The following is a 21,730-nucleotide window of genomic DNA, read 5'->3' on the forward strand; positions in this document are numbered from 1 at the left end:
ATTCATGTTTTAACAATTTTCACTTTTTTCAACTATCGCCAATTCATCTTCTTCACCGGATGTATTTGTTTTTGTATCATATTGTGCAAGATTAGCTTCGGAGGAACCGTTACTAGACTCGTGTGATCTCGGACTAATACTTGTTTTCCTTACGTAGAGTACATTTGAACTGACTCTTGTACTATCACCAACAAACTGTCCACCGTAAGCGCTGCCATCTGATATCCTATTTAATTTATGTATTTGTTCTCTAAGTTCACAAACTTGACTGTAAAGTTTTTTATTTTCACGCAATATAGCTATGTTCTCCGTTTCTAAAAGTTCCCTTTTACTCCATTGTATTGTATTTTCCGACTTCAATCTTTCTATTTCCATTTTAAGCTCAGCCATCTTCTCTTCCAGCACTTGTTTAGCTGCTGTCTCATCTTGTAGTTCATTTTGTAATCTCTCAACTTCACTGTGACTAGAATCTGTAGAACCTAAAGTTCTATCACTATGTGTGAGTTCCATTTTCGCATTATGTAACTCTGCTGTTAATGTTTCTATTTTTGCTAATAAAAATGATTTCTGATCCTTTTCACTTTGTAGATTTTTAAATGTTTCATCTAATCTTAGTCTCATTTCGCTAAGTTTGTTCGCGAGAACGTTATCCACATTGGAAAATTTATGAGAATCTAATGAAGCTCTTTGTCTTATAGATGCTTCATTAGGAGATACATAACCTACATTTTTCCGCCTCAATTCTACTCCATCATCAGTTGTAAGGTCTCCAGATACAATTCTGCTTTCGCCAATACTAAGAAGCTTCTCATTGTCCCTTTTAAGTTCCAATAAACTTTGTTCCATATCATGCTTTTCACTTCTTAGTGTCGTAATTTCTTTAGTGAGTATGTCGACTTTGTTTTTCAATTGTTTCGTTTCCTCCCTTGCTTTATTTCGCTCGTTTCTCACTTTAGACCACTTCTCTCGCCAGTTTGCGGTGCAATCCGACCACCAACGCATAGTTTTCTCCATTTGTGAAGCTCTGGCTCGAGCCTCGTCTAATTCTCGTTGGTAGAGAGCCTCTTTCGCCTCCCAATCTGTGTTTGTGTACCGCATGGAACCTTCGGGGTCGCGACTGCGTCGGTGGCTGCCGCCGTGAGAACTTTGGGCCATTTTTCATTTGTGTTTCTGTAATTATTTTTAAAAGTTAAAAAAACAAACATCATCTAATTTAAGCTTGGTGCATAGTTTTTCTATGGCCTTTACATACCAAACATTTTTTTATTAGGTCAAAAATATGACATAAAATAAACCCTTACTTACAATCTAAATATACAACTTTTTCCCTTTTGTTAAAATATATTTTATTTATAGTTATCCAACGGTATGTCTACATGTGTGAAGCCATCAGCAGTAGTATGCCCACCACGGGACTGCCCTCCGCCACCACCAAAGCCTCCATGTTTAGTAAAGCCAGTAATGCGAGGCTTGCATTGGGCACAGACAAAACGTATATTGTCCCAAGCTATACTGCTATCGATTTTAAGCGGTGCATCAGTATATTTCTTTATTGGTTTGCCAAGAAGACAAAAGTATCATGAATTTTATGCGTAAGTACTTTTTGGTAATTACTTAGAAACTTAGAGCAAAGAACACCAGTGTTCGTTTTGAGTGACCGGGACTTTCTTCAGTTGCATCAGGATATGAACAAAACACTATGGTTTTGCTTGCAAACACTGTAGAAAATGGTTTGATTCAAATTTAAATTAAGAACAAAAATTTAACACAATGTGCGGTTCCACCATAACTTTTTAAACCTATTTATTTAGTAGTGGCTGAACTAAACTATAGTCTTTGGAGCAAATTATAAACCACAGTATAAGATTTCATTAAGTAAAATCTTAATATTCATAGTAAATGTAAAAATGACAAAATGAGTTGTTAGTGGTATGATGGAATCAATAAGATATTAATAATAATTACTTGTAAAACAAAATTTGTGATTTTTTACAGTCTTTTAAAGTGTATTTATTGAAATTATTTCGATCCGACAGTAATTTTGTAAATGTTATAATTCAAAACGATATAAACAACAAAATTTGAACCGCGAAACCTAGACCAATAATGTAGAAAATTACCTTAACCAAGACAGCGATGAATATCGTTCCGACTTGCAATTTAAATTTACTTTTACAGTAAATTAAAAAAGGTTTTTGTTATCAATTACTTTCACTTAAACAATATTTCAAAGCAATTTGCTAATTCGGAAAATACAGACTATATAACAACCACAGCACTACGTTTATTTTACAAATTCATTACAGATCTCAACCATATTTTAGAAGATTGAAAATATTTTTTTTCTTAATAAATTTGATTAATAGATATTACGCAAATAAACAATTATGACTTTTTGTTTAAGGTTTCGTTTGTTTTTCGAAATGATATATGTAGATTTATAGAGGCCTTTTTAACTAAGTTGTAAATTTTTAAAGTTGTGACTACTTATCATTTTGTATCGCCATAAAAGTAAAATGTGTCGCTGAAACAGATCCCAAGATTTCCTTGTATTATTCTTGTTCTTTTACTTTAACGTTACATCTCTCCTATATTCCCATATAGGCTGTTCTTCGCTTATCAGAAAAATCTTTTATTCAACTTGGATTACAGGACTATTTTTAATTTATGGAGTTTAAATTACATATAGTGTTTTTAATTTTAGGAAAGGAGAATTTGAAGACTGGGCAGATGAAATGGCTCGCAAAGGATTATTTCAATCAGTACCTATACCGCCACAGAAATAGCATCGCACAAATGTATTAATGGTTTTATTTAGGAACTTAGTTTTATTGCGAATTTCTTAAGCTATGATAACTATCGACATTTTTCTTGAATAAAACCAAGATTTTTTTTCAAATTTATTTTTAATTATCGCCAAGAAAACAGGAAGTGAATCGTGTCCTCACGTTTCATGGCGGCAGCCAATCGAAATTGTTTATATTTTTACAAGAATATGAAGATTATGATAAGCACCAATCACGTTTAGTCATCAGTAGAGCATGAATTTTCCATGATGTACTTTGTAAAGGCGTGTTAATAGGATTCAATAACAAATATAAATTACGAAGTTATTTTAAATATTCATTCCCTATATTTTTAGTACCTCTTATTTCCACTTAGTTAAATTCATACAAAAATTTTATATTATTGAGAACGATGATATTTTTGGTTTTGTTAAAATGGACTACATCCAAAGTATACCACGTATGTTGTCTACATCGAGTCAATGCGCATGTCAAGTTGAAAATTGCAAATGGCGGCCGTTGTTATTGTTCGTACCGAATAACTATTTGTAAAATATATACCAATCTTTTTAGCGATTTTACTACTGGACTGTTATACTGATGAGATGCGTTAACTTCTTATGATTCGGCGCGATACGTTTTATGTACGATTTTATGTGTTTTGGGTGTTTTCTTTTAATTCTATGTGTGTCATGCAAATGGGGTAAGCTGGAATTATCGGATGTCGCTTAGGTTGTTTTGGACAGTTTCAATGGGAAAATGGAGTGAAGTTTTGTGATCTAAAGTGTGGAAATGGAAAATGCCTAAACATATTTGTACATCGCGACACCATTGAATATCGGCAGAGGACGAGAACGTCTATAAATTACGATTGTTCCATGCCGTGATTGCACTCCCCGTACATTTCAAAATGGCTGCTGCTCTTCACGATATATGAGCTTTGCGTCACTGGAACATAAATCAGTGGTTTAGATTCGTGTTGAAAATCGCGTATTTGTACGCTGGTGACTATATGTGAAAAATCTAAAATAAGTTGTGGACAGTGCCCCGGGAATACCTGGGGCGGAACAATAGTGGCTAATATCATATGTTGCTGAAGTAGTGGACAGGACAAGTGCCCATAGGACCGATATTGCCTTGCGTCCGGCGGATTGTAATGTTCAGCTTCATTTTCCAGGATGATTTGGGACACGAGACAATAGAAATTTTGTGTTATTGAGCGGAATGTGACATTGTATGATAGGTGAGTTGCTTTTTTTTTAGTTTATTTACATTTCGAGGGGTGTCAAACATATATGTCCTTACAAAATGGATACATTGGTTGACAGGAGATCGGTCGGTGGTGTAGACCGCGCGGTGTAGGTCTTAAAGGAAGCTAATTATTACAAACAACTTTTAAAACTACTATTTTTGTAAAATAACAATATTATCGTTGTGTAACATGCGGCATAGTTTATGAAATTACGACCTTGTCGATGATCTAGGAAATATTCCGTTTAACGAAATATATTTACACAGTCATTAACTTTATATTTTGATTTATATCTTTTAGATTAGCATATATTATTGACGTATTACAATAATAATATTTGCGGTTCGTAAATTTCGTAGTTTTGTAAAATGTTTGAGGTTAGATAAAACACTTTTGCTAAAATCATTTGAATCTTTTTGAAAAACTTGCAGTAAAGTTTAGGATGCTTAGTTTACTATTTCAATTTAGTTCCTAATAGCATATTTCTGTTTTTATAACCTCTGTAAGTTCTGGGTTTCTGGAACTAAACAGATTGTTATTGGTTATATCAAGATGTTAAATAAAGAGATATAGAAATACTATCAAAAAGTTATATTATAGTAAATTAATTGACATTAATCCTTTTTTTAAGTTTTTATTCCATTTTTAGTCTATAATATGTCTAATAGGTTTTTAAACAACTTTATTGAAGAGGAAAACATATTGGGTTTTTTTTACTTAATGTAATGTACCAAAGAGTATTAAATATATAACTATAGAGTGGACATTATAAGCGTTTTGGATCAAATGTTATAAACATCTCTATTTTTCTGGAATTGTTAAAAGCACATAATGTTTCGCCTAGTGAAATAAAAATGAACAGATGGTATAGGTTTGGTTTACACATTAAAATGTTTAAAATTTTTATGAATTAGTAATTACATTTGACTGAAAAAATCTCGAAGATGTTATTGCTATGTTAAACACTACTTATAGTGACTGCTGGCTTCTACCATTCCATGACTAAGCATGTTTTTGTTAGTCTAAACTTACCCTAATGTCTGGTTTACATTATGTCAGTACAGTAGAACAGAAGTGCTGGCCTAGCATGGACTGCTTGTTCTCACAGGTCCCAGTTAGTGTTTACATGTGTCCTATTGTTCAGGCATAGTAGTTTTATCAGAGAAAGTATTATGTATTTTTAAGTTTCATTGGTTATTTCCAGATTTTCCCTACTTTGACAGTCTAATTACTAAGTTACTAAACAAAATATATTTGAAAATATATTTACAGATGATAGATATATTATGACAATATATTTTAGTAATATTATAAATGCAAATGCGGTATGTTAGATGTCTCCAGAGTGAGAAATTTGACACTAATGTAGAACATAATTGCGAAGAACATACAGCCATTTTTCTTATTCAGCATGGTTGGAGTATCGGGAAAAGCTGAAGTTTATTTTTGAACAGGTTTTGTGTCAATTGATATTGATGTGATAGCAAGATTTTAAACTTTAAACTATCATACTATTTGCACACACTGAGTAAAATCTTGTTGCAGAAATTCTTTATTTACTATCAGTAATATCTTACTAATATTATAAATGCGAATGTTTAGATGGATAGATGGATGTTTGTTTGAAGGTATCTCTGGAACGGCTACATGGATCTAGCTGAAATTTGTCATAGATGTAGAACATAGTCTGGAAGAATATATAGGCTACTTATTTAGTTTGTTTTTAATTCTGCACGGACGGAGTCGCGGGTGATAGCTACATACAATATTGTTTTATTTTAGACATATTTTAAATTATGTACAAATAATTTTTAACACTGTTTACCACATAAAAAAAAGGGATGAATGTTATTAGCAATCAAATCTGAAATGTTTGAAATGATTGTTAATTAACATATAATTACAGTACATACTAACTATGTATTAGATGTTAATATGTTGTGGCCCTTGACCATGACCTGTGTAGATCATTGACTCTAGAAACATGATTGTAAAGTCATTAACTAATGGGCTTCAATGAAATAAGTTTATTTGTACTTGTTTATAGTATACACATTTATAATTATACTTAGATTTTAACTAGCTGTCGCCCATGGCTTTGTCTGAGGGATTAAAAAAGTTAGTAGTCAATGCATTATTCTGGACCAGAGATTCTCAAATGTTTTATTTTGTAGTTACCGGTTGATTTCAGTTAACTCCCTATATCTTATTTCTTATTATTAGACACCCCTTTCCAGTCATGGACCCCAGGGGGTCCGGCTAGTCCACTTTTGGATTTTTTATTCTATACTGTACTTTACCTCTGGTCTAAATTATATCCAAACCCTTTCATTGTTTCTTAAGTAATCTAGACATCTATCCAAATTATTGCATTTATTAGTTAAAAGTTGACTGTGGATTTACTAACCATGAATTTCATATGTATAAGAGCACTACATCTATCTCTGTTTTTTTACAAAAGGAATGAAAGAGATAGCAAATATAATTGTAATACAGAGTCTACAACAGTGAAGACTCACTGTTATTGTTTTCAAAACTTTCTAGACACAGACAAACTATGAGGTTAAGGTTAAATAACACCCATTGATAGACACAATCTTGTAGTAAACATTGAATGGAATATATAGTACTCTGAAATGTATGAGGACAATGAGTGTTTTTATTGCATTTGTGATATATAAACTGTGTGAGCATCGGTGGCTCAGGGGTCAAGCACTTGACTTGCAATCTGCAGGTCCTGGGTTCAAATCCCGCCATCCCGCCATGTACCAATGTGTTGTTTTTCGAATTCCGATTTACATATGTACATTTATCTGATGTTCTTACGGTGAAGGAAAACTTTTCCTTGTTTTGCTGCAATAGTAGACCACCACCCGATCAAACTGGACCACTTTGGGAACCACTGCTTTAAAGTATTACTTCAGATTTTTAGTGTGTTGACAGTATAAAATACAAAGTTTGCAATAAGAAGTTTGAGAAATAGCTATCTAATAATGGCTGAATGTTGGCATCTCTTTTTTATATACTTTTGATGTTGAAGAAGTAAATTTTCGTGCAGAACTTTGTTAATTCTGACCACCCAACTATGTTTATGGTTATGGAAAGACAAGTTACTGTGTCTTTAATAGTTGCAATTTTTTAAAGCTTATTGTATACATGAGTTTTATAACAGAAGTATGTTATATACATGTTATGAATAATTTTCTAATAATATTACATAAAGTACATGGAAATAATGGATCTAAAATTAGAAAAGGTGACTAATCTATAATGTTACGTTGGAGCTTGATATGTTTGTATAACAATATTAAATGTTAATTTTATTTTTTATAAAGATGGCGCCATTTTTTGGTTGTTTCCATTGTTTATAATATAATTAGTATAGGTTTAAATATTATTAATAACATTTTTTAATGCAATACGAATTATTAACAACTAGCTTTTTGTATATGATGAAAAATTATCCATTTACTAGCTGTCGACCGCGACTTCGTCTGCTCTGAATTAAAAAAAGTTAACAATGTGTATGTTACTCTTTGGTAATGTAGTAGGTTCTGTTTGCAAAAGTATTTTTGAAATTGATCCATATTTTGAGTATTCGTTACAAAAAATACATTTTCTATTTATAATATTAGTGTTAAATACTATTCTTATCAAAATTAGTAGTTATTAAACCTTCAATTATTTGTTTCCGTAGCTAAGTTGTGCAAAAAAAAAATTATCTTCCTGCCCTTATCTCATTCATATAGAAACAACGTACCAGGTTTTCGTTTTAGATTTTAGGACAAAATCACTGGACACCTTCTCTGATCCTACCAAAGATTTTTTTATCAAAGATTAATAAATATACAAACATTGATTTTTTTATATAAATACTAGTGACTGGTCTACATGGCCTAGGTATTTGAAACTGATGAAATTGACCATTCCAATATTAATAATGGTCGGTTTATAAGGTCAAGATCTTTGTATGAAACATATCCTCATCACTGTTATTATCTTTAACAAAACCACAATGACAATGTGTTTTAATAATGATTTTGGTCTCAGAAACCCATGGTTAGCGTGTTTGAAACATAAAACTTGTAACATTTAAGAGATATCAATATTAATGTTACTGTTTTGTTTATCCCGAAGACAAGTTTATTGGGTACTTTTCATTTGTTAAAAATAAACATACAGTTACCTAGCAATTTAATATTGATATACAATATTTTAATGGCGCAATGGCAGAAAGTATGTCGCCCATTAGTCACATAATAATTTTATATTGATAGCTATATACTAATTATGGTTTGATCATGCCATTACTTTTCTAATCAAATGAAAAGCACTATGTTTTATATTTATGTATGATTTTTCTAACCCCCTATAGATATACATCTAAAAATGTAATGCCTATATTCAATATCTAAAGTAGATCTTTTGTTATCATGATGGAACTGTTGTTGTTGTTGCTTATAACGAAAAACTAATTTCTAAAAAATTTCTTTGCAAATTCACATTTGTTCCGGATAATCTTTGATATAGTTGGACTGTTCTTCTTGGCTGACTGCAAGGTAGCTTATCAGTGTGGGTGTAACTTAAGTCTATAGAGTATGTAGGGTTTTGCTAGCAATATAATTTTCTAACTTTTAGTTTCCTTATATATAATGGTGAATTTCCACATAAGACCTACTCTGTAATAATATTTCCATTATTCTTTTTAAAAATCAGACATAATAATTGTCTTATGCTAAGATGGTTGAAATTTACGGTAACATTTTCGGTTGTTGATGGATGAGGAATTATCCTACTGACTCATAAGAGTGAACTGACTTTGACAGACTGAATCGATTTTGACGAGTTAGGTGTCATTCGATTCATATTCTTCTATGGAGTCTAATACAGTCAGTCAGGTTTTTTTATTTACAATTAATATATTATTTTTATTGTTTGTGCAGCATGGCAGCGGACAGCGATGGGCTAGGCTCGGCGGGTGGGGGCGGGGGCGGGGGCTCGTGCGGCGTTGTGGTCACCTGTGAGGGAGACCTACGCGACCCGCGCTTCCCCGCGCGCCTGCGCCGCCTGCTGCGAGAGCTGCGCGCGCTGCTCGCCGAGCCGCATCCGCACACGCTAAAAGTTAATAAGGTGAGATAGATGCATAAAGGAAGAGATAGCAAATATACATTATAGACAGTACACGTATAACAGAAAGGGATAGCATACATATAGTCAATTGCGGGTGCATTTGACACTGTGAATTTTAGTATTTGTCTGAATAGGCTAAATTTGTTACAGGTTATGTTGTGGCTATGCTATAAAGATGTTGTAGACTGAGTTATTAGACATTTAAAATAATAGACAATGTTTACTCGTATTGGAAAATCCCTCGTACTTCTTTTATGAAGATATTTATTTGTTACGAACTCTCTGTTTATCTGTATTCTTTCTTATTTTTCCGCGCCTTTATTTTTTTTATGTTTTTATATATATTGAAAAATGTTACGATATACTTTTAATTTTATGACGTAGCGATTGACGTCACGGTTATTGCAATTAACTTTGGTTACAGTCACGGATTTAATTCACTGCAGCTAATGTGCGGTGTTAGTACTGTAGCTATGCAACTTCCGATGGTATTAAAAAGTTCCGATTTAAGGTCTGCAACGCATCTGTAATTCCTCTGATGTTGATGTCTATGGGCGTCGATGAACACTTCGGTGTTCCCGCTGTTCGTTTGTCCTCCTTCAAAAAATCTAGAATCTTCTAGAAGTAGTATCATGCCTGCGTTTAGTTTAGGGCTGTCTCTAGGTGGGCCGGATAAATACATCGGCTTTTAATATCTTCTTTGCAAGGCCGCAAGGGTTGCCACCAATGTCGTCTTTGATATTTGGTTCATTGAAAGTTAACAACCCTATTTTTTTATAACTAAGGCATTGGCTGAGTTAGAATTAATATTTGGGAATGTTGAAACTAACATAATGTTGGTAAATTTTTGTTAAAAAAAATTATTTCGTAATTGTGATGTTATTGACCTCGGGATTTAATTTATCAAAAAGGAAATGTCTATTTTGCCATATCACGCTTTATTATATATATTATTTTATAATTTATCCTCTTAAATATATTTTTTTACTACACTAGTTGTCGCACGCGACTCCGTTCGCGCGGATTTAAAAAAAAGTCCCTAAAAGGTTTTCCCGGCAATTATCCGAATTTTTCTCACACTTTAAACTTTCCCCAAATTTCAACCCAACATTTCAAGATTTAGGAAAGATAAATCCGTTTAGCCGTTCTCGAGTTTTAGTGAGACTAACGAACAGCACTTGATTTTTGTATATATATAATGTTGCTAATATTTTTAAACATATTTTTTATGACACTGACACCACAATAAAGTTTACGGTCGTGAGGGTGATGTTAAACTTTACAAATATAAGCAAACTCAATTCACAAAACAAAACATCACAAAAAACCGTCTACTTACGAGGGAAGGTCAAAAGTTCACTATACTGACGGGAAGGAAGGTGAAATTACGCATTATTTTTCCTTTTCGATTTATTCTCATTTTACATTTACACGTTTCATAAATTATTCATTTTTTTTGTACGTAAAAAAATGTTTTACATTACCGTTGTTTTCCACTGCCGAAATATCTATATATATTATTCTATCCCTCTCTTTCTCTTTGAAAAAAAAAACTGAGATGGACTGTCTGGATTGTCTTTGTATATTTTCTGGCATGTTTGTGTGCTATTTCTACGTTAGTGATGGATGGATGATGATGACATCTCCCGACATGTTTCTACAAAATCTAAGGAACAAGTCAAACATTTCCAAAGACTGCACGTAATATTAAGACACATTTGTTATTCTACGTATTTTGTTTTATCATTAAATGATTTTCAAATAAAAATGTTCATGAATCCGTGCCTGTAGTGATTACGTCATATATTTTTTATTAAAATAAAAGTTTCTATTCTAAAAAATACAATTTGAAGTTGTTAAAATCTTTTTTTTTTACAATTTTTTATCATTACTACATTATTATGTAACTATTTTTTTACAATTCTACTTCTGTTAGTTTCCCATACAGCTGATACGTTGTTATAATTATTCCAGGTGGAACCTTGGAACTCTGTGCGCGTGACGCTGTCGGTGCCTCGTGCGGCTGCGGCGCGGTTGCGAGCGCTCGCGGCGGCCGGCGCGCCGCAGCTGCGTGCGCTCGGCATACTATCCGTGCAGCTGGACGGCGACGCTGCGGTCTCGCTGCGGTTGCAGCACGGCGCTGAGCTCAGGATCAACACCGATAACACCGATGGTGAGGAATATTAAACAATTACTTTCTTTTACAACGATAAATTACGATTACTTTTAATAAAAAAAAAATTGTTCCTTAATTACAGAAGGCAACTCATCAAGGCAAGCCAACTCTGAGTTGCTGGCGGGTCTGGGGGGCATCGGGCGACTGCTCGGGGAGGGGGAGGGCTCGTCATCATCGGAGACCCCCTCCTCCTCGGCCTCCACCCCCCGGGACAACTTCAAGTCGCCTAATACCGTCTGCCCGATGGACGGCAAGATACCGCAGAACATTCCCACGCCGACCACCGATCGCTGCGAGTTCCCCTTCGGCAGCATGACCCAGGCCAGGGTCATACATCGGAAGGAGAATACCTTAGGTGAGCCATTTATATGTACAGCAAAATATTCTATCAGCCAGATGGCTCTATGTAGGCTCGGAACTAGTTTTCAGCAATCAAGCATATAAGTATGCTTGATTGCTGAAAACCAATACGAGAAAGTTTCGTATTAGTTTTTGGTTGTCGAAAAAGTTTTTATAGAGCATCTAAAGCTATAATTCTTTCTTTATGGCCTTCTATAATTATATTTCTTGATTCACAGGTATAAGTGGTCCCGGTGTCCGTCCAGCGGCGGCGCTTGCGGGCGCGGAGCAGTTCCCGCGCCCTTCAACGTCCGCCTTCCCCGGTCCCCCACCACCCTACCCCGCACCCTCCCCTACGCCGGTGGCGCAGCCCGCCTCCCCCGCCACGCCCGCTCCACCCACCACACCGAGCGCGGCTGCCTCCGCGCCCCCCACTGTGGCCATGTCCTCCCCCCTACTAGTTAATCTGCTGCAAAATGATGCGCCTGCGCCGCAGCCAAGAACAAAGCCTGTGCCACACCCGGCCAAACTGGATCGTCTTGAAGACTCACAGGTAAAATACAGTTGTGAATTATTATATTCTGGATAATTACTCATTGATATATTCTCATTCTGAGGATGTTTAATAAGGATGAAACCTACAAATTTTAAAATAAATTCAACCATCAGGTGGAGCTGGCAGTGGGTCGACCGCCGTTCGAGTACCGCGGCGTGCGGCCCACAGTCCCGCGGCCGCAGACCACGCCTCCCCCGCAGCCCTCGCTGCCGAGCCCCGCCCCGCCACCACCTCCGCCGCCCCGGGCACCCCTCCGTCCCTCCTTTATCCGACGCTCTTTCCCCCCTCGTCCCTCACACCATCCCTCCCCGGTGTACCGTAGTCCGGCGCCAAATGCGACCGTGGTGGGTCGCGCCCGGTTCCCCACAAACTATACCGCGGAACCATTTCCTGCTCCGCCGCCGTATAGGCAAGGGGTCCAAGTGGCGGTTGTGCAGAGGCCGAGACCGCCGCCTCCCACGAGGGTCACGCCGGAAGATCTACAAGCGTTGTTACCACCGCCTACCACCTCTATGGACCAGAAAACGCAGTCTAGCTTCCAGGTTCGTACTATTTTAAATACTAGACACAATATTAAAACGTTATAATAAATGTCTAATATATTTTATAATTTTTGCTACAGGAATTTCAGAGGTATCAGCAGCAGTACAACGCGAGGCAGCGCGCGGCCTCCAGGGCGGCGTCACAGCCTGACTGGAATGAGCCTTATCGGGACACGCTGGGACTCTCTATACCCGATCTGCCCGACAATTGCGACCTGGACCAACTACTACCTTCCCTTGGAGCGGATCTCAACCTAGACGACACTGCTCTGTCGGCCATCTCTGATCTGGACGCCAATACCAAGCTGGATTTATTATACGATCCTCAACAACAGGATGGTTTGCCAAACGCGACCGATTCGAACCCGGACGCGCTGCTCCAAGAGATCACCGGTGGTCAATACACGAGTACAAGTCTAAACGGACCATACAACTCCGAGTTACTGCCCAGTACAAGCCATACAGTTAATGATGTGCCTTCGAAAGTTTCGGATAATTTTGAAAATACTAATGAATCGAGTTTCATGCCACCCCCGCCTGTTCCCCAGCAGTCGACGTCCAAGTTTTCAAGCCCTCATCACAATTCATCCCCCAACCATGCAGTGGCGAGTCCAAACCCGCCTTTTAAATCTCCACCAAATGCCACTTACTCTATGTCTCCGAATAATTTAAATAATGAAAGAATCAATGCAAGCCAGTCTTCTATGCCTCCTCCAATGAGACTGCCAGTAAGAGCGACGTCTTCAGTGGCCACAGCGACTGTTGGATCACAAGCAACCGCTCAAGAAATAGAAGAACAGAGCAAACAGTATCTCATCAAAACTCTAATGAGGGATGATGATGTTCCACCACCGAAAGAACAGGAAAAGAAGGTCGAAGAACTAACAGTCGCTCAATGCAAACTTAAAGAAAATTCATTGGATTCACCAGAGGTTTTTGGAATAGCGAAAATCACAGAAGATGATAGTAAAAAAGAGGATGAATTGAAAACGAAAAATAAAGTAATAAAGAAAGACAAAGATGATAAACTGCTGGCGCAAAAAGGAGGAAAGCCAAGAACAGGGGGGGCGAAAGAGAAACCGGCTACGTTGAAAGAGAAAATAGTGCGAGATGGAAAGTCTACCAAAGTTGCCTTACCGCGGCCTCATGCCGCAAAACCGGCGCCCGTTAGCGACGCACCAAAGTCACCGACGGGCGAGAAGGTTGATTCCTTTTCGTTAAAACTACGGTTAAAGTTAAAAGATAAGAATGAACCAGTTGTTCAACCTGTGTACCAGGCCGATATCAGCTTTGTTAACTTGCAATCCCAGAAGGAAGCTCTTACTAAACCTACAGAGGGTGAATTGAGAGTGCCACCGTTACATATAAGTCTTAGAGGTCGTAATTCAGCTGTTATTAAAAACTCCAAGAAGGAGAAGAAAAAATTTAACCCAGGAGACATACATATGAAGAAAATTAAAATTAGAAAATCTATAGAATCAGATGAGAAGTCTCACAGGCGGGACTCTGATGAGTTACTCGCTACAAAATCTGGTGACAGCACTGAGAATACAAAGACTGATGAGTATATACACAACAAGAATACAAAACTCAACAACCATTATTCTGAAAGTGAAACCATCACATCAATACCGGGTGACATGAATGTAGTCTACAGAATGAAGACAATATCAAAGAATGCTCACATTGTCACCAAACACGATTGCAAACTACTCAACAATAAAACACAATTAGACAGTTTGAAAATGAAAAAGAAATCAAAATTCTTAGGCGACAGTGGTAAAGTGATTGAGAAAGAAAGAGACAAAGATTGTAGGAACGATTTATTAGAAAAGGAAGGCAAATATGCTCAGAACGAGGGTTACAGAGAGACTCCTAACAACCATGAAGTGAAAAAGAAGTTACCAACTCCAAAACAAGAGAAAGAAGGTAGTGCAAAATGTGATAAGTCCAGTGATGTTAAAACTTTACAATTGGACGGTTTTAATGAAAGTGTAAAATGTGGTGCTAGTGATGTGGACAGGGTTAAGTGTCACAAGAGTTTAGAACGGACGCTAAGTGCTGACGAACTGACGGACAGTAAAAAGTTCGAAACGCACAGGGCCAGTGATGATAATAAATTAAAACGGACACTTACTGACAGTGCTATTACCTCACCCAACGGACTGATATCTTCTGAAAAGAAACGGAAGACTAGCCATAGTTCCTGTCCAGGTATGTACATGTTGAAGCTTTGATTGTAAAGTGTATATAAGATAAACACAAAATATTATTTACACAAAATGAGAATTTTTGTACCTCTCTCTCTCTCTCTCTGCCTAGCTTGCATCCCACACACTTAACGAGGTTTAGGCTAAGTGCCATCTGCGCTCGGCCACCTCAAGCCCGGTGAAGCTGTAAATGCCTCCTCAAGGCAAACAGTGGCAATCAGTCACAAAAAAAAATTGCATCCCACAAGGTGGTGGGGTCAGATTTATCAATCCGTCTCTTCCACTTTGCTCTGTCCAATTGAATATTTATGTCTATTTACGTAAATTTATTTTTATAAACATGACATTTTGGATGGATATTTTGTGTTTATCTTAAAATAATTAATTTCACATAATATGTATATAATCAGACAAAATTAAATGATTATTAGTTCAATTAGATAGATAGATTTTAGGTATATTGTAAAACAGTATGTTAAAGATATGTTTTTTATGATAGAATTATTTTATAAAGTAAGATTTAACTCGATTATTAGCAATTTTGTATATTTTTATAATAAAATATAAATATAGATTTTTATGTTTGCTGAATTAAAGTTTCGAATGAATGAAAGTTACTATATTAAAAGATTTTTGGTTAAAATTTGTGACAACTGTTTTGTTTTATTTTTTTCTTATCCATTTAATTTTGTCCAACGGTATCAATATGAGAAAAGGTATTTAAATTTGTCAAAAGTATTATTCAATTTTTTTTTCTTTCGTAACTTATCATTCAAATATTTTAATTTATATGCAGCGGTACATTTCTCAAATTGATTTTTCTTGCTCATTTATACATTGTCAATAATTTTAAGTATCTAATTTTAATAATACAATCAAATAAAGTATTTAACTCTATCAAAGAATGTATTTTTTGCCAATTATATTATAATTTATAAGAGAACATAAAATCATTTCCAAATTGTAACAAAAATATACCTTGTTTGTTTGGCAAATTATCTGTTTGTTACAGCATCGCATAATAATTGGCTGGGTTTCTGGGAAACTATCATGTAGTTTAATACAGTACAAAATTAAAAAAAATTACTTACACGATTGGCGAACAAAAATACATAATGGAAGGTGCGCGAATACCCGTACTAAAATACCTTGTCCCGTTAGAACGAGGGATTAGATTAGATTTTGATAGTTTGCTTACTGGTATTCCAGATCCCCCTGGATCCACAAACGTAGGCACGATCAGGGGCGGTCGGGTGGAGTCGCCCCCACCCGCCTCTAGTCAGCGCCCCGGGGCGGTCTCGCCGCGCAGGAAAGAGAGGCCCAAGGACAAGTCCTACTGCAAACTGGTCGCCGAGCGAGCCGCACGACCCGACGCAGACAAGTTCGGCAACCGCTCGCCCAACTCACAGGCGCAGGGGGAGGACTCTGGAATCGAATCCATGGACGCCCTCTCGGAAAAGTCGCCCAACCAGGCCAGCCAATCCCCGCCGGGGCCACAGAGGAAAGAGCGCCTCGATATGCCTCGCTCTACCAGTCCAACGTCGGTTCAGAGGATAATAGGCGTCATAGACCCACCGCCTGCTTCTGACGAACTGCTGGAGAGGTTATCATTAGCCACGGGCCAACCGCACTACGACCCCGGACCTCCCGACATCGATGATTTGGGCGACATCGAAGCAGAGTTGGCGAAAATGCACGCGGACCACATCAACGGCGACGACGCGGTAAGGAGGCCGCCCGATGATCTATCACAGACCAAAGAGGTGAAGAGGGAGCCCACGCCGATTCTCAGGGATGACGAGAAACAGGGCCAGAACAACGAGAGGGTCGATAGCAAAGACGAGAAATTGGAAATGAAGGTGGATGATGTGAAACTCGAATGCAATATTGCTCAAAATAACGAAACGTGCAGTAAAGACGAGTGTATATCGACTAAAAAGGAGAAAGGTTTAGAGGACTTTGACCATCTACCGAGCAGAATGTCGCCACCTCTTTATACGTATTCCAACCAGGAGAAAGTTTGTGCGAACGATGCGAAAGATGAGAAAATTTTGTCAGAGAATGGCGAAACGTGTACCGATTCCTCGAAAGAGAAAGATTCCAAGTTAGAAAGGTTACCTCTGAAAGCCGACTTTCCAGATAAGAGTTTACTAGAGCAGTTGCTGATAGAAATTCCTACTCCGGACTACGGCAACAAGAGACCGGAATCTCCATCACCTTCAGCGTTGGAACGTGTCGCCCGGAGCACGGTCCGGACTAGATCGAGCAGTAAGATGAACAGCCCGGCCGATGGCCCGAAGACGCCGAGATTGAGTCCTGGACTCAACAAGGCAGACAGATCCGATTCACCCGCGTTACAGCCTAGGAATTGCCTTCGTAGTGGGTCCGTAGATAAAGTGAGCCCGCGAACCGTTAACTCTGTACCAGCGCCGGCAAAACCTCCGCCCGGCGTGAAGAGAAAGAGAAGGGAATCTGAAAGTTCGTGCGCGTCCACCATTAGCTGCGAGGAGGGCTTGTCTCCGGCGGGGAGGCCGAAGAAAAAGCCGAGAAGACTGGACCAGAAGCCTATCAATGCGGCGGTCGCAGCTTGTGGCAAACTGAAGAAGGAATCGGACAGTGATAGTGATGAACCTTTAATATGTAAAGTGAGGGGGAAAACGGGGAAAGGCCTAAAACCTGTGGGCGTAAAGGTGGTGAAGACTGCTGAGGGTGTGGGTACGAGGCGCTCTGTGCGCCACGGCCCCGCGCCCCCAACGCCCGTCACGCCTGCGCCAGCCACGCCTGCCGCGCCGCCCAACAACACCGCCCTGCGACGGAAAACGAGGAGTGCAGGTGAGTTATATCATTTATGATGATGTGTATCTGTGTATTATCCAATGTGTAAAGAAGGCATTATAACGTGAAGCAACAATGTAAATTGTGACATGAAGAAAACCAAATGATCTTTTATTAGTGAACGTATCGTAGCATAGTACGACGTTTATTTACCCTGAGTAGAAAATATACAATATTTTTTGGATATTTTCAGTTGGTGAAAGTCCGAGCGCGACTGCGGGCGCGGTGAGGCGTCGACGGGCCTCTCGCGACGGGAAGTGACGTCGGCGGCGCGCGGAGCCCCGCCCCGCGCCGCCGCAAGCCCCGCTCCCGCTGCCGCTCGCGCTCCTGTACCCGCTACCGCTCGACTGACACCGCCCCCACCGCCCGTGCCTCGTTTACAACTGTTGACATCTCACCGACTTAAAATAAAAACTATTGCCTCTATCATCCACGAACTGTCAAAGTGAAATTAATCAAAATTAATGTGTGTGTCAAATTTTTATAAGTGGTGTGTATCTAAAAAAAATTAATCTTTTGGCTTTTGGATTTAATGAATCTCAACGATTTGGATAGATTTGTGCAATATAAATGTGAGAGATGTGACAGTGAAAGTTCGGTGTTGTGGCTTCGTGTAGTAAGTGCGGGGGAGAGATGGACGACAGTCGATGGTACAAAGTGTCAACAGTTGCCCCGTTCCTGACATCACAAGGACTTGAACCGCTTATATTATTTTAACTAGTGAACAAATGTTACCATTTCACTATAGAGCACTTGTCGTTTTCATTTATATGTAAGTTATTTTCCTCTATTGAGTATTTTTAAGGATGTCGACGTATTTTTTGTACCACCATCGGGCTGTATTGATTGGATGAGCTTGGGTCGACCGTGGGAGCCTTAGTATAGTGACTAGGAAGAAATCAATCATTATTGTACAAAAGAGCACTGGACTGTAGGCACATTGTTATAATAGGTTAAATACCCGAGATATATAAAAATAAATGCATAAAGTTTTAAAAGATATTTTCATACGTTTTTGCACGTAACTTGTAATTTCGTGATCGGTGATGTGAACCGCGTGTAGTTTATTCGTGTTTACGACAGTTCGCCATCTTGGATACGTTAATGTTTCTTATATTTATTGATTCGAAATTTGAAAAAAAAAGTGACGTTCGTTCCAAGATGGCGGCTTGTCGTGTGACGCATTCGCCGCTATTACGATGTAACATTAGTGTTTTTATATTTAAGGAATTCACGACCAATAATTGTAATTGTAATATGACACGAAACTTGAATGATTTCTTAGTGAAATGATAATAATCGTGACTGAGTGTTTCAACAGATCATCTGTTTGGGCTTCCAGTATACTAAACTTTTTGCTTTGACGCCCCATTTTTTTTTAATTTATCGATTCTCGTATTTTTTTATTAAATCTACCCTATTGTTGACCTTTTTAAATGTTTGTAAAATCGTTTGGAATCCATTGAATCATTTAAACCCCAGTGATTGTAGTAAATAAGCCAGCATTTATTTTGCACTGTACATATTTGATTGGATTTTAAAAAGAAAAATGCATTCGTTTTCTTTATTTGTAGTTGCTAGTATTTATTACCACAATATTTTGATATACAGTCACTTATAGTAAAGCATAGACTAAATATATTTTTCGATTCTTATGGAATCATGTGTGTGTCATGTTCATCACTAGGGTACTTATTGGTTCGCGTATTGCGATAGATTAATTGGATGTATCAAAATTGAACCTTGCAAAGTTTGTTTCGCTGAATAATAAAAAAAATTCGTACGTGTTCATAGTATATTACGTGTGTATAAGCGGTGAGCATCATAGATATATTTTTGCATGTGTTTTTTTGCGGTTCCTAATGTCTGAGAGGATAAGATCCAAAGCAATAATACGTGGATGTGACTCTTTAATTACTTTTATACGAAATGGTTTATAGTAACGATTGCCTTAAGAACGCTCATCACCCTTACCTACATCCTAACGGTGAGTTTCCATTGACTAAACACTTTATTATTAAAGATTGTCATTTGTTATTCTCTTTGAAAAAATCAGAGACAATAGGTTTAATAGAAGTGTTTGGGTTTTGGAATTTCGCAGTTATCTATCTACTTTATACCTTTCTTATGTCAGATTTCCTAAACTTCCTACTTCAGATAATCCGTTAGGGTGGAACAGTGATACATAATGTGTTTAGTATGTACGTAGTAATGATATAGTATATAAAGAATATTTTATAATAAATTACATTGCCTGAAATTAGTGCCCTATAACATGTGCCGTGGGAGCTGTGGGTCTTACTGTGTTTGTTGTTAAATTATATTATAGTATTGTACTAGGGGAGCGACGGCCAGCCGCCGGCGTCGGGCGGTGTAACCAGAGACAATCGAACTGCGTGACAGAGAAAAAAAATAAAGCCTTGTTTTTTTTAATCGTTTTAAATTATTAGTTTAAGAGAATAATCGGTACGTCCGATGTACAATCTCTTGTAAATTTTTATGTATAGATGGGGAAATTTAATATATGTTATGTGTTAAGATTTTTTTCTTTTTTTTTTGGATGTATTTTAATGGGGGTGTTGTCGGTGATTTTTACCTTGTAAATACGTATTGGCGAGACTAGCGCCAGTGGCAGTTGCCGCAAACCGACCCCTCCGTATAGGAATACAAAGCCTTGTACTATAAAATGAACTGCGTGTACCATATAATATTAATAAATGGACTCTCAAAACTAGCTCTGTATATTGGGTGTATAGTAATCATTTTTTTTTTAGATTATTGTTTTGTTTTTAATTTTCGACTAATTGATAGTAATTTATGCCGATGAATTATCTATTATATACAATTATACATAATTATGATAAAAGAGAAAATACAAATAGATTTAAAAACACTATAAATATAGTATATAGGGGTTACACAACACAGATAGCATATAGTTTTGGTATGTAAACATGATATAAATTGTACATAGAGACGGAGAAATAGTAAATAAAAGAATTGATACAATAAAAAATTAACTTTATGTTATTGTAATATTTTTTTCTAGTAGAGTTTTAATCGGGAAGGCGGGGCCCTATTGAGGGCTTCATACGCGAACGACTGTGAAAATGTTGTTGGTGAATATTGAAAGTTCATCTACCATCCCATTTTTATTGTGCATTATTTTCTGTAAGTTGCTTTATCTGTCGTTCTACATTATTTTTAAAATCATATAATTATATTCATAAATTACGATGAGTCATGGTGAATTATTATCATATTATTATGAATGAAAAGAAATAAGGATTATTATTGTTCTGCTATTATTAAATTTGTAAAGTTAGTTTATTAATAAATGAATAAAAAAAATGTCTCGTATTATTCCACCTGAGAGTTTGTACCTTATCCACGTTTTGTATCACTCCCTTAGTATTTATAATTTTAGTTTCATATATCAGATGCTCCTTTGGTTATATACTCCCCATAAAAAAGAGAAAAGAGGGTATCTTCTCGTATTCCGGTCGTCTTTTCATTAACTAGATAAAATATTATTCAGAATAGGATGAGAAGTGAGTTAGGAGAGATCAATTTATTTAGAATGCAGGTTAATCACCGTTTTTGATTATTTATGTCAAGACAAGAGTTGTATACAAAGTTACTTTCTAATAGATGTTTCTGCTTTTCGTTAATGTTATTCGTCGTTTAGATCGCTTTATTTTGATTAAAAAAAAGAATCGAGTAGAGTAAAATAAAATTGTTCTGGTTAGAAACACGTGGATGTTTTATTATTACTAAAATTAGTAATATTTTATCGATTTATGAAACATTATACGCAAAATCGATTACAGGCGTAATTTTTGTTCTCGTTGATTACATCAATTGAGTGAATTGCTGCGTTTTCATTGGTGGATATGTGTCATCA

The 21,730-nt window shown here is 37.0% G+C and overlaps 2 protein-coding genes across 2 annotated transcripts; one reads left to right on the plus strand and one right to left on the minus strand.

The window, feature by feature from the left end:
• On the minus strand, positions 1–2,280 carry LOC106126960 (coiled-coil domain-containing protein 102A). Its single transcript, XM_013324906.1, has 2 exons — positions 2,121–2,280; positions 1–1,170 (listed from the first exon to the last, which is right to left on the minus strand). Exon 2 carries the CDS (start codon positions 1,153–1,155, stop codon positions 10–12), a length of 1,146 nt encoding a protein of 381 aa, XP_013180360.1. The 5' UTR covers positions 1,156–1,170; positions 2,121–2,280; the 3' UTR covers positions 1–9.
• On the plus strand, positions 116–21,141 carry Ncoa6 (Nuclear receptor coactivator 6). The gene is made up of 11 exons (XM_013325028.1): positions 116–204; positions 1,357–1,592; positions 2,705–4,029; positions 8,982–9,168; positions 11,143–11,341; positions 11,427–11,699; positions 11,923–12,236; positions 12,353–12,781; positions 12,862–14,995; positions 16,201–17,823; positions 18,020–21,141. The coding sequence occupies exons 4-11, from the start codon at positions 8,983–8,985 to the stop codon at positions 18,085–18,087; spliced, it is 5,226 nt and encodes a 1,741-aa protein (XP_013180482.1). The 5' UTR covers positions 116–204; positions 1,357–1,592; positions 2,705–4,029; position 8,982; the 3' UTR covers positions 18,088–21,141.
• The last annotated feature ends 589 nt before the right edge of the window (positions 21,142–21,730 follow it).

Source organism: Papilio xuthus, unplaced genomic scaffold, assembly GCF_000836235.2.
Source record: "Papilio xuthus unplaced genomic scaffold, Pxut_1.1 DF829758.1, whole genome shotgun sequence".
Taxonomy (NCBI): Eukaryota; Metazoa; Arthropoda; class Insecta; order Lepidoptera; family Papilionidae; genus Papilio; species Papilio xuthus.

Excerpts from the sequence above, each read along its gene's own strand:
- LOC106126960 (XM_013324906.1), bottom strand. The coding sequence starts at position 1,155 with ATGGCCCAAAGTTCTCACGGCGGCAGCCACCGACGCAGTCGCGACCCC.
- Ncoa6 (XM_013325028.1), top strand. The coding sequence starts at position 8,983 with ATGGCAGCGGACAGCGATGGGCTAGGCTCGGCGGGTGGGGGCGGGGGC. Across the intron at positions 9,169-11,142 it reads ACACGCTAAAAGTTAATAAG|GTGGAACCTTGGAACTCTGT; the intron begins GTGAGATAGATG and ends TAATTATTCCAG. Across the intron at positions 12,782-12,861 it reads AAACGCAGTCTAGCTTCCAG|GAATTTCAGAGGTATCAGCA; the intron begins GTTCGTACTATT and ends TTTTTGCTACAG.